The following is a 13,781-nucleotide window of genomic DNA, read 5'->3' on the forward strand; positions in this document are numbered from 1 at the left end:
CTACTGCAGCCTGCGTTCACAGCAAGCTGCCAGCCTAGATTGGGTTTACAGGAGATTTCAAGTGTTCATGGGTTGCAGGAGAGAGAGAGGATGGGAAATCTGCTAAGCAAGATAAGTCCAGGAAATAGAGCTAGGGACTGGAGCAGAGTCAACAAGTTGAGTTAGCAACCGGACCCCCCCTTGATACCCAAGGATGTGTGACTCAGTGTCACGACTTCAGTTCCCACAACACACAGGAGCACTTAACAGGGATTAACTTGTAATTCCACAACAAGGTTTCGTGCGTGTGGCGGGGAAGGCAGCTGGTCAGTTTACATATTTCTATCTGTCCAGTTTAGGACCAAGATTTTCAAAATTAGGAGCCCCGACTTAGTCGCCTAAATCCATATTTAGGCTCTTAAATGAGCAGCCTGAGTTTCAAAAAGTGCTGAGCACTCACTGACTTCAGCGCAAGCTGCTGAGTCCGTCTACCGTCTGCGCTAGCATTTTATATTGCGTTGATTAAGATTGTAAGCTCATTCGGGCTGGGGCAGTCTTCTACTCTTTGTTTGTACAGCCCCAGGCCTAGTTAGGCCATCTAGGTGATCCCAGGATGATGATAAAAAATGTGTTTCCTAAAACACTAAAAAAACCCACCTTTTATTCTGGTCTAAAGAGAGCCCCTTATTCTAACTACTAATTCCAGTACAACCCCTAGTGTGTGTGCAGTTATAACAGTATAAAGATATATACTGATGTAGCTTTTTCTCCTTCCCATATGGGAATAGCTATCCCAGCATAAATCACCTTTATATTGATGTAACTGCAGCCACATTAGAGGGATTTGTACCAGTTAAAGTCATTCAGCATTTGTGCATAGAGAAGGCCTGGGTTATAATAACTCTTAAAGGAAAAGCCCTGCATTGGACTCTTTTACAATATTGCTCTGAATTTCCTTTTATTTCATGGCTCATTTAATTTGAAAAGAAATCTTCTCCATGGAGATGCGGGATGGAAAACAAACGTCCATCTCAAACCTCTTGGAGGCAAGTCAGACTCCTGCCTTTGCCAGGTGTTTGGTTTTTTGTTTTTTTTTTTAATTCACCTCATTTCTCATTCATTCATCTATTTATGTTGCTCTTCAGTGGAGCTGGCTTAGTTCTATCTATGTTAGGATTTTATACTGCCACGCATCACTGTAGTACCCTGAGCGCCTGCCATGCAAAATCAATAAACAAAAAGCAATAGCCAGTGTTCCTAGTGGGCTTCATGGCCCTTCTCCAGTCTCAAAGTAAAAACTCTGTTTGCAGGAGGGGTTTGATTTTTAGATTGTATTCATTTCATCTTTCTTTATTGACTGTGGCTGGTTGGCCTTTATTGGGTAGAATGGGTGTCATTCTAATGATGGAAAGATTTTTTGAAGGGTTTGCAGCATTTCCTGAAGATGCTCAGACTCTAGTTTCACCTTACTACTTCTAAAGTTTTGTTCCCCTTGACCGAGGACGCTTTACCCCAGCTCTGACACCCTTTGTCCTGGGCTTAGTGATCTGCCTTGTCCCAGAGGAGCACAGCTTTGATGGGGGTTCATCGATCCAAACTAGGTCTTTCGTGGAGCTGGGGCTCAAACCATGAATTGCCTTGAAAATTAGGACACAAGCCTTAAACTGGCATCGGAAGCTGACTGGGAGCCAGTGAAGGGATTTGAACACAAACCTGATGAGCTCAAGGCAGCCCAAACCATAGAGAAGGTGGTTCGCTGCATTCTGTGCCAGCTGGAACCTGCGCATCAGCTTCACATTGAACTTCAGACACCAGGAACTACAATAATCTAGCCTGGAGGTGACGAATGCATGGATCACGTCCTCGTCCGAAAAGAAGAGATAAGCAAGCTGGAATCCCAAAAGTTTCCAAGTGATTATAGATCTGAAAAATAAATACCAGCAACTGTATTATCAGCTGTTTCTTCATTTTTCTACTCTAGTTTAAAAGATTCAACCATTCAATTGTTGGGGCTCATCCAAAAATAATTGTAGGTGGCTTAAGTATTAGGAATCACTTATGTCTGGGGTACTGGACAGTGAGCCGTGAGACCTGGGTTTTGCTCCTGCTTTTGCTGCTGACCTAGTGTATGAGCTTGGTTAAGTCTGAGTGGTGTGACTCAGTTTCCCCATCTACAAATCAGGAGTGTTGACATTGACCTTCCATTGTAAAATACTTCAAGGCCCGTTGATTAAAATCACTATAAATTAGCAAGCGCTGCAAATCAGAGGCAGTGTTGCTCAGTAGACCGCACAATGGACTGGAAGTCAAGTAACGTGGATTCTATTCCCTTTTCTGCCACCGACCTGCTATGTGACCTTGGGGAAAATCACTTGACCTTACTGTGCTTATGTTTTCCTTTCATCCACTTGTCTATTTAGATGATAAACTATTCAGGGCATTTATACGATGCCTAGCCCTCATCTTGACTGCGACCTCTAGGAGGTACTGTTATATACATAATTAATAATACAAAAGAACTAAATAGTATTAGTTATTATTTATTTCTAAGTGACAAGTCCCATGCCATGCTTGATGACTGGCCTTCATGAACAGAAAGACAATATTCTACCACCTATAAATCATTCCTGCAAACTATTCTGCAAATAATGAAGACAAAGGAAGGAAATCAGGATGGTTTTATGAATGATTCATGAATAGATAAAAGAGAGACTAGCTTCACAACAAATATTATTCAGGAAGAATAATCTGAGAAGCTCTGCTCTTCAGTTAAATACCTTAAACCCAAGAAACAGGCAAGGATTCCTGTTTGCTTCCTTCCCCTCCCCCCCCCCCCCCACCCCTCTTTCCCCCTCCAACAGATCCATTCTGCATCTGGAGGATGTAGGAAATTTCAACTGCATAACTAATTATTTTTTTCTTAAATAATAATATAAAATACAAATAATTAATATTGTGAGGGAAATATTTTTTCAGCCACCTATCTTGGGAGACCAGTTGAAACAAGAAAAAAAAATTAAAATTTCCGCAGAATGGAAATCGTGAGTTTTGACCAGCTCTGCTTCTTGTTACTGTCATTTTATTATTTATTGCAGGTAGCACTTAGGAGCTGTAATTATGGACCAAGACTCCATTGTGCTATGCAAATCCAGAACAAAAAGACAGTCTTTGCCCCCCAAATCTCCCCATTATAGTATCCAAGAATCTTCCAGAAGTGACATTGAGCAACCAGTCCCAACATCTGTCCCATGAGGTTCATCCTTTCTCCCTTGCTCCCCCTAGGGGGAAATTGTGTGAGAATTTTTTTTAATATATCAGTGATAGTTACATTGTGCTCTGCTTGTACTAGGAAAACAAGGTCTCAGGAGTATACTTTGCAGTGGAAGGTGGGATTGTGCTTAGTTCCTAGAGGAGTTCACTTTAGTCTTGGACTGGCCCCCAAGAAAGCTCTCTCTCCTGATCAGACAAACTTTACCCTTGTGGTGGACAATTCTATTTTGCCACTGGAAAGGAGCTGTCAGTCATCCTGGAGCTTTTAGGTATCCTGACCCTAGGCTGTTCATTAAGTGCCTTGAAGATTAGAACTCAGACCTTGAAAATAATGAGAATTGGTTTTCTTCTTAGGTGTAGAAAGGATGATGTCCTGTTAAAAGTGATCGTGTTTTCCTCTTAGGAAAAGAAACCAAAGAACTGAAGGGGTGTGTGTGTGTGTGTGGGGGGGTTACTTGGCCAGTACTGGGCTCCTTTTCACTTTCCATATTTCCCCCTTATTTTTAATTAACATGTTGGGGAATTTTAAAACCCAATAAACGGTTACTTCTAAAATCCAGAACGCAGGGCTTGCTTATTTCAGGTTTGATGTAACCTTTTATAGCACCAGCTCCATCCTTAAACAGTTAATCTTATAGTGACCTATTAAAATAAAATGAATTGTGTTATAATTCATCCTAAAGCAACCCCAGGGTTGGTGTATCAGGTAACTCCTGCCTTTGCAGCCCTCATGACGTTTTTAATCAAGTTCAGCTGTAATTGCTGGACTATACACATGCCTCTTTTAATACTCTTCCTACATTTGGGACTAGCGAGTCTGTTTTCTCTTAACGTAGCTAATAAATAGAAAACATGAAAAGAGCCCATTTTGCAGGACTCTGAGCTTTTCCACCGTTCCGTTCGGTCTAGCAACTGTCCAGCAGGGTTATCAGAATCAAACATTTGTCCGGTTTTTTGGTTTTTGTTTTGTTTTAATAAAATTTATTTGTGAATTTTCAGTTGTTGCTTATGTTGCTAGGACCTTGTTTTTAATACGTTGGACACAGTCAGCAACAACCTCCACCAAGGCAGTCTGAAAGAGAGGGAGGGTGTGTGCGTGTGTGTGTGTGTGTGTGTGTGTGTGTGTATAAAATAGAGATGGAGATTTCATAGGCATCTTTAAGAGCTCGCTGCCTGTGATGAATGTTGAAATGTTGTTTACGTACAAGTCACCTACAGTTTGTGGATGAGAAGTTGAAATGACATGCCTGTGTTGAAGCTATTTGTGTAAACAAAACTTCTGTAACTTTCTCTGCTTAGGGGTGAATTTTCTTTTTTGTTTCTGAGGCTGCAGCTGTTTCCCATTTCCCAGCAATTTTCATCTGGACTAGTAAAGCTCCCAAGACGACTTCAACTAGCCACATGGGTATCTGGACTCACTGTGGGGTTTGATTACAGGGACTAACGAACAGCTCTCTATATTAGGGAATCTCTCCCCAATCCCCCAATTCCTTTGCAGCCTGACCCTTTGTTAGCTCTAGCCATTAAAATTATTTCACTGCTCCTTATTGGGTGTATGTTAGACAGGTTCGAGTCTGCATTCGGATAGGGGTGAGGATTTGGACACATTTGCTGAAAAGAAAAACATGGGAAAGGAAAATCGAAGGTTCAGCTATATTTAGATAATTTCTTAGCCAAAAAAATAATAATCCTAGGAAGAGAAATATTAGCCCCGTGGGTTTTCTCTTCAGTGTGTGTGTTTTGTGTCAAACATGTGTTGAAAACGCAGTAACAACATTTGTGTAAAAAAGAATGGCTTTGAAATGCGGTCTGAGTTAATCACTACTTTTCTTGTTTCTTTATTAGTGTGTGTGTGAGAGAGAGAAAGATGTCTGCACACACAATCATCAGGACATTGAATAACATCTTCATCTTAAATTCTGTTGCCCATGATTTTATAAATCCGTTTAACATAATTGAAATACCGATGCCTTTCTTTTTAAATCCGAGCATTGGAGCTTAAAACCAGAAAGAGGTTATTTTCTCCTGAACAGTTTGGGAAGTAGCTTCTGTCACCTCTTTCATATTCCTCCCAGCACAGTTATCTTTTGAGATCTTCCTCTTGAAACCCACTACATTTACCTTGCATAGGAAACTGGCTCTTAATAACAAATCCAAAGAATTTCTATATTAAAAAGTGACTCTTGCTAGGTGCCCCGTCCCTTGATACAAGTCTGCGGGGTTGTTTTCCTTAGGAATTGTCAGGAATGCTAAACGCCTCGTCTGCCAGAGTAAATTGTACTCGGAGCTACGGGCACAGCTCCTCGGGCTGCCCTTTCACCCCTTCACTTTATATGTTCCTCTTATTAAGGAGAAAAATGTTTCAATATGTTGGAATTTGGGGTAAAGTTGGGAAAGGGAGAAACGGAGCCGAGTGGGGAAGGACATTTTCCAAATACTTTTGGTAACCCCGAGAAGGGTTACATTAAAAAGCGTGTCTGTCTCACTGAACTTCATATGTGTTCCTACCTCAGATCAGAGCAAATGATCTACTGGTGCAACTCCACTGATTTCATACCATTACACCAGCAGATACATTTGGCTCTGTAGAGTTCAGAGAAGATATATGTTTTTCCTCCCTGATTTTTGTTTGTTTGTTTGTTTTGCTGGTTGAGAGACTGTTTTTAGTAAATAGCTAAGAAAATCGTGGAGGTTTTGACTGGCAAAGAGAATCAAAGTGTTCACATTCTTGATCCTGTGCGTGGAACAGCTCTTTTTAAGTCCCCTTTCCGTGTGTGTGTGTGTGTGTGAGAGAGAGAGAGAGAGAGAGAGAGAGAGAGAATTTGTTTTGTCATATTTTCAGACCCGTGTCAGTGGGAAATAGGTGACCTGCTTTGCAAGGTAGGCTCCGTTTGTTTGTTTATTTATTTAAAACCAAGGCACGATTATTTAAAAACGGATATTTGAAACTTCCTTGGTTAAAAAGGGGGCTTACGGTAGTCCTTGAGCTCCACTCAGCGTTCCTTTTTGGCTTGACTCCTCAGCAATATTTTCCTTTTAAAAACGAGGATTTTTTTTTTAAGTTCCTTAAAGTTGCTGGCAGGACAAGGGAGAATCTTTGGGGGGATGGAGGGGGGCTGTGACAGAGGCGAGGATGTCACATTAGGATGATTAACCAGAGGCAGCAGCTGAAATATTGATAAGGGGAAAACGGAAATCAAATTTAAAGTTGCGGCGGGGAGGGGGCTGGGGATAGGAGAGAGAAGAAGAAAAGCGCTGGCTCGAGTGGAGCGCATTACAGAAGCCCCCTGAGGATATGCAGACTGTCTGGATGTACTAGGGAAATTTAACTTCAGTGCTGCTTGGGATCCAGCAGGTTTAATCTCTCCTTTGCCACACTGCCGCAGCAGGGTTACAGTACAGACCTGGTGGGGATTTTATTTTTGGTCTCAACCTGGATCTTTACAAACTGCTCTTCCACTGGTTGAGGGGAAAGGGTATAAAAGGTGAGTCCTTTGGAAACAAACAAGAGCAGTTAACACAAAAGACCCTTTTAGACTGTGGATGATGCTGGCAGGGTGAAGCTATTGGGGAATAATCCAGAGTTGCCTTTTAAGGTTGAATCTGAATATGCAGATGTGTTTATTGATTTGAAACATGCCTAATTATGCACGGGGAGCAAATGAGGGGGCTGATTCAGCGGGAGGGATAAAAGGGGGGAGGGAAATTGAGTATGATGAATCCCTGACCCCAGCAAATTTAATGCCCAAGGAACATTACCTTGTCCCCTCAACTCATAAGAGGGTTGGAGGATTCCCCCCCCTTGTTGCAAGTTCAGAAGCAAAAGAAACTGGAGCGTGTTAGGGAGGAAGGAGAGAAAAATAAATTGTGCTTATCAGAAACACATTGTCGATTCTATAATCAGTTGCCCTTCTCTGCCAGCTGGCCACGCAACAAATGCTTTAAAAATCAATAAAAAGGGGGGTCACGTGCAGACACAGGACAATTTATTTGCCAGGTTGGGTTGTTTTTTTTTTTTTTTTTTTTTTTTTTTAAATCAACAGATGTTTTCGAGCAGTTCAACCGCGAAGGCTGTGCGGGTATAGAGGTGTTCTCCTGGCATTGCAAACGCGGATCGGTGAATGAAACGCTGGATGCTGCGTGACTAGCTCATTACAGTGGGGTGCTAACTATGGGCTGGAGGTGCATTTAGAGGGGCATTCGTTGGCGGATAGCATTGTAGCTAAACAGATCGTGGAGCAAAAACCCAGTTACGTTTCAGTTGGGTGGCATAATTTCTTGTATGCGTTCTGTACAGCGCAGTTGGGCGTTCTATCTGTCGTTGTGCGTGTAAACACACCTACAATAAACTACAAAGTTATAACCCTCCAGCCCTCAACAGCCCCACAAAGGGATTTATTAGCTATTTGTAGCAAAACTACTCTTGCATACTTTGAATGTTGCCATATAACCTTGATCTTGATGGTTTTTTAATCCAAATTCTGAAGAAAAATCTGCCTCTGATAAATTTTCCTCGGGAAAATCCGAGCGTCATAATAGCAACAATGCGAGTGAGAAGTAAAGGGTTTTTTTTTTTTTTAACGATGGATTTATTACAGTTGGTGGGCATTTTATAGCACTGCTCGGGGGGAATAAAGAGTGTTCTCTAATCTAGGGAAAGCGTGTATGGATGTGTGGAGAGAGATTTTAATTTGATTGCAAATTTCATTTGATCACTGAAGTTTGTTGTTGTTCTCTTGAATGGAAACTCGACTTTCTCCAGCCATCACATTTCACGATCCTTCCATTGTTAATCTCTGAATTGTGCAGTCCTGACCTTAGAAAAACTGTTCGTGATGAGATCATTGTGTTACAAACCTGAGACTTCAGAGAGAGAGAGAGAGACATATTCTGCTTTGGTACAAGTTCTGAAGTACAGCTAAGTTTGACAATGTTACAGCACCATCCCAAATGGGAGAATTGCAATTGACAATCCTGTACAGTTTTGTTGCCATTTAGGATTATATTTTCGTTCGCTATTTTTAAAATTATCATTATTGTTTTGCAATAAAACTTTTGGCAAAACTATGATTTGTGGGAAAGGTTTCTTTACATTGGCGCGTTAATGACCCACAGTGGTTCTAATGAGTAAAGAAATACAACTGCATTTCATTCATGTAACCAAGAGAAACCCCTAGGTTCAAGTCAATAGGGTTAACTAGTCTCAACATGAAAACATGGGTATTTCTGCTAGCTTTTAATTGCTGATTAAGAAATTCACTTAATCAAACGTCAAACTCTCCCTCCCCCAAGTCAAAACTGGAGAGGGTTCTTTTCTGTAAAGCCTGCAGTTAAAAGGCAGATATTCAATCTTGGTTATTAGTTTACACTTCCTTGTTTTGGTAAAAGTTTTCCTATTTACCTTCTTTAAAAAAAAGAAACATTCAAATACTTGATCATAACATTTGAAATGTTTATTACTGGTTTTAATTTTCAAAACAAAACTATTGTTTGTTTGCTGGTCTTCATTTTTACTTTTTTTCCCCCTTATTTTCAGGTCAATTTTAGGACCTTTTAAAATAGCTATTAAACATATAAGGATGTTTCAGACAGTACCAGACACTTCGTCTTACGTCAAGGTAAGACATGACAGCATCTTTAAACAGGTAATGTCAAAAATTACAATCCTTGAAAATTCAAGATCATTTATATCTGTTTAAGAGCCTGATCCAGCACTCATTGAAGTTAATGGAAAAACTGCCATTGACTTCAGTCGGAGTTGGTTTAATCCTAAATGATCACACTTACACTTAGATTCATCTTTTGAGCTCTGTATATCTATCAGTGACCAATAACATATTATGGTGGTCTCTTCCTTTATATTATAACCAATATTATCCTGAGGTGTCCTGAATTACAGTATAGATGCTAGATGTTAAGCGATGTGATAGTGATGATGTTCTAGCAATAGTTTACCATAATGGTTTCTTATATTGGTTTCCAATTTTCTGCTTTCCTGGCTACTATCTAATCTTCAACCAAAACTAAATTTCATTTTAAAATGCCTTTACCTCTCTGCTGTGCAAACCACTGAACTCAATGTACAAAAAATGATTGCCTAGATATGGAAAGTGCTACATTTCATCAAAATGAGTTTAAAGACAAAGCAAAATGGAATTAACTGAATAATAAGCGTCTCTTTCAATTGTTGAGGTAAATAGATTGCTGGACCAGATAGTGGTGTATAATACTGGAGCTTGCTTCACATTGTTCCTGATGGTTTTCCTATACAACCTACCCAGATTATTTAGCAGGTACATAGATTCACCTGGTAACACCAGACAATGGCTAATGCCACATATTACCACTTCTTGCCCTCCAAATATGTGTCTGATTGTTAAATTGGAGAAAGCAAAGTGTGGGTCTTAGCTTGTATTGTGATGAGTTGTTATTGCCTCTATTTCTATTTCTACCAATCCCAAAGCAAATTCCAAGGAAAAGGTGGCAGATTCTTGTCCCTTTATAGTGCCACTGAGCACTATATTATATTTGACATCATATACTTTTTTTTTTCCACAACAGTTCCCAAGAATGTAAATAAACCAAGCCCAAGACATCTGGGTTACACGTTTAAGGCAAACCCTGCATGCCACAGCACTTAAGGAAAATCTAAAACACAAGACTCTTGTCTCCTAGACTCATGGAATACAAGAGGGTGTTAACTAGAGCTGGGTGAATTGTTTGTAATGAAAAATGGAATAGCTGAAGCCTACTGAATTAGGTTTGAGGCCTAAATTGTTAGTATTTGTATGGAATGGAATTTGTCAACACAGAACTGCATCAAATTAGCTGTAATGGTGGGTAAACTTTACTCAGGCAAAGCTCCCATTGACCTCAGAGGGTGTTTTTCCTGGGGGAGAGCTTTCCAACCAGGCCTGTGTTCCTAGTTTCAATTGAACAGAGATAAACAGTTCATAGGATGTTGAACTCACGCTGCAACATTTCATCATCATCTGCCATTTATTTTGGGGCAGGGACCCTGTCTCCTGGTATTTGTCTCTAAAGCATCGTGCGCACTGATGTCATTGGGGAAATAACTTGTTTTCATACATAAAAAACCAACAGGGTTTTGAGTAAAGTCTCTTAAGAGCCTGATCCAAAGCCAGCCGAAGTCAGTGGGAAGATTTCTGATTGCTTTGGATCAGGCAATTAGATGTCAATGTTGCAATCACATAAGCAGATGTTTAATTTTATTCACGAGTAGTTGCACTGTGGTCAATGGGGCTGCTCATGTGATTAAAGTTAAGAACACGCTTAAGTGTTTGGAAGATCAGGGCCTTAATCATTAAATATAAAACAGATAGGGTGAAATCCTGGCCCCGCTGAAGTCAATGGTAAAACTCCCATTGACTTCAATGGGGCCAGGATGACACCCATAGAATAGGTGCCTTGTAGAAAACATTCACCTGCAGTGGAGGCACCATGGCCTAGTGGCTAGAGCACTGGCCTAGGCTTTAGGAGACTTGGGTTCTGTCTCTAGCTCTCTCACTGATCTCCTGGGTAGGCTTGAGCAAGTCACTTCACCTCTCTTTGCTTTGGTGTTCTCGGCTGTAAAATGGGCATAACGGTATGGGGCATTTTGAGATTTACCGATGAAAAGTGCCATATAAGAGCCAGGTATTACTATTGGATAGTGATCTATTGTGTCCTGCTCCTCCAAACAGCCTTTTGAGCGCTGGTCTGGGAGTATGAGGAGGTTCTGAGTTTTAATTCCTTCTTCTGGGAAGCCACTGGGCATTTTTTGCCTCTCGTTTAATCTCTCTGGAAAATGGAGACTATATTTATTTGCCTACCTCTCAGAAAAGGTTGGGAGACTTATTTTAATAAATGGGCCAAACCCCAATTGCCCATTGGTCGCTGGGGCTACTTGTGTGGAGGAGAAAAGTAGGACTGGATTTTTTATAAAGCTCCTTGACTAACAGTGTCATATCTGTAAGCATTATGTCAAGACTTTATCCCTTAACTCATGAAGATAAATATCTTGTCTTTAAATGTCTCCACTGGTATAAATGAGAAGGGGCTGCTGGCAGGGTGTTCTCTGAAAGGGTCCCATGGTAATGGAATTTGCTTTCCTCACCCAAATTATTTTAAATATGATGAGCTTTCCTGGGCTACATTGCAAAGCTCATCTTTTCCCTCAAGCATTTGAAATGGGGAAGGGGGAGTATTGTAAGGGTGGGGAATTGTTGGAGGGGGAAGGGCATCTGAGTTTTTTAATTGCCTGGTTCACTGATAGTGGGTTATATTGAATCATACTGCTGAATTTCGGATAGTTCTGTGATGTATTTTTAAGTTGCATCAACAACACCTAGAGCACATGGATGGGTGCCTTTTTTTCTGCATTTACATAAATCTAGTACATAATTATAACAATTTTAGATAGTTATTTATGTAATCTGAATACATGACTAATTATTTATATCTGAGCATGGGAACAAACCATCCTGATGTGCCTTCACATGACAAAGTAGTAGGCAAACATAATTATTATAAACTAATTATAGGTCCCTATTGTTTTCTTCAACATAATGATATGAATGTATATATGTCCCTTATGCCATTACTGTACTTGCTGATCTACAAGGGCTGAATAATCTGCAGAGTACATCAGTGTGCGCTAATCTCATCTAAACATAAGTACTTGACTTTAGAGAATGAAACGTGTAACGTAAATTGGAAAATTAAATTTAAAAAGAGAGCACAGGAATGAGAACTGAGTCTTAACTGTCTGGGTATGGAAAGTATTAAGGCTATAAGCAAAGCAATATGACCTCTGAATACTGATTTTCCCAGTTCTTACCATTGCACTCTGGCTTCGCTGAATCATAGTAGCATTTACTCCCCTTCTGCACTGTCTGTGCTAGAGGCAGTGCACCGATGTTTTTTGATTGCCATATTCTGTCGTGCCTCTCCTCCTCCCTTTCAATAAGGATCCAAACCACAATTTCCCCTCTCTCTAAGGCAAGGCCTAAAGTTGGTCGGGTCATGCAGAATCACACAGGTGGCCAACAGACCCTGCAAAATTGGAGATAAGTGAGGTTGGGAGGAACAGTGACGGGGCCTTGTCGGAAGTTCCCACTCACAGGTGCTGCCTAGATGGGCCTGATGCAGGAATCACAGGGTGAAGTGCTATGTTAGGAGGTCAGACCAGATGATCACAATGGTCCCTTCTGGGGACCACTAATGTATAAGGCATTATGAGGGAGTGGGGTGATAGGTACAGTTTTCTCCTTCTCATGCTTCAAATTCTGATGTTTCAGAATGGCAGAAGAAATGATGCATCTCCACTCTAGGTCCCCCTCCAATATTTTGTAGGGGTTGTGTTCCCACATTTAAATGGTGAGCTCCACATTTTGGGGGTATTTTCTTGCTCTTTTCAGGGCACAGAGGAGAAATCCACATGCCCACGATTAATAAAAGTGCCTATTTCACATCTAGCACTTTTCCTCAGTAGATCTCAAAGCAGTTCACAATCTTTTAATGTATTTATCCTCACAATATCCATGGAAGGAAGGAAGCATTGTTATCCCCATTTTACAGATAGGAAACTGAGGCACGGAGCGACTAAGTGACTTGCCCAAGGTCACACAGGAAGTCTGTGGCAGAGCAGGGAACTGAACCCAGGTCTTCCACAGCCTAAGCCAGTGCTCTAACCATATCCATTTCAGCTTATTGTAAGCAAAACCCTTTGGTCTTCTGATATTTGAACTCCTGGACTTGGTAATACTTTTGTGTTTCAACTGGGCATAGCAAACTGCTCTGTCACCCACCACTAATAGTACCTGATGCAGTCACATAGCACAGTCAAATTTCAGACCAGTCCACATCTTGCTGCCGAAGAAGTAACTTCCACAATCTATTTGAAAGCCTTTTGTTACAAAACAATCAAGTTCCATTCTCACGCAATAATAGCTCTGGCATTTCCTTGGTGAGCACTTTAAACCTTCTCCAGCTCTGGACTGTGCAGCCACACACTTATGAAATTTGAACAAAGCCACCATGCATATTCCACTGTAGACATTTGCACACAAAAAGGGGCTCGGATTTTAAGTAAGCCAGAAAAGGGAATTCACTCCAGTCTGAATGAGATGGGGAGGAAAGAACCATAGTTTAAGTGCAGGAGTTTCTTGCTTTTTTTAAAAAAAAAATTAATGATTTTTATACAGCCATAATGTTTGTGGTGTTATACAAAGAAGCATATTCATAGAAGCAAAATAGTCTGGGTGGATGGAAACAATATTTGGTTTGTTCTTGGTTTCACCCTGCCTGGAGGGTTTACAAGAAACCCAAAGAGAGAATTTTGATGGCCAAAACACTGACATTTTAATTGGAGAGGAAAATATTAAGGCTATTGACAAACACTGACATTGACATGTTATCATTTCCTGCTCCACAGTAGTAGCCAAAGACTATTGCTGGAACAGACTGCGAGACAAATAATCATTTAAAAACGTTTGGGAAAGGAAACTTTCTGGGGAAATCATGCCAAACTA

At 40.7% G+C, this 13,781-nt stretch overlaps 1 protein-coding gene across 1 annotated transcript in view; it reads left to right on the top strand.

Moving 5' to 3' along the window:
• Window positions 1-6,531: 6,531 nt before the first annotated feature.
• Window positions 6,532-13,781, top strand: part of FLI1 (Fli-1 proto-oncogene, ETS transcription factor) — a 117,117-nt gene continuing 109,867 nt past the window's right edge. Inside the window, exons 1-2 of the mRNA XM_065416911.1 lie at window positions 6,532-6,734; window positions 8,786-8,867. Of these exons, the coding sequence (XP_065272983.1) occupies window positions 8,829-8,867 (39 nt within the window). The 5' untranslated portion in view covers window positions 6,532-6,734; window positions 8,786-8,828. The remainder of the gene's footprint in view (window positions 6,735-8,785; window positions 8,868-13,781) is intronic.

Source organism: Emys orbicularis, chromosome 15 (assembly GCF_028017835.1).
Source record: "Emys orbicularis isolate rEmyOrb1 chromosome 15, rEmyOrb1.hap1, whole genome shotgun sequence".
NCBI classification, from domain to species: Eukaryota; Metazoa; Chordata; order Testudines; family Emydidae; genus Emys; species Emys orbicularis.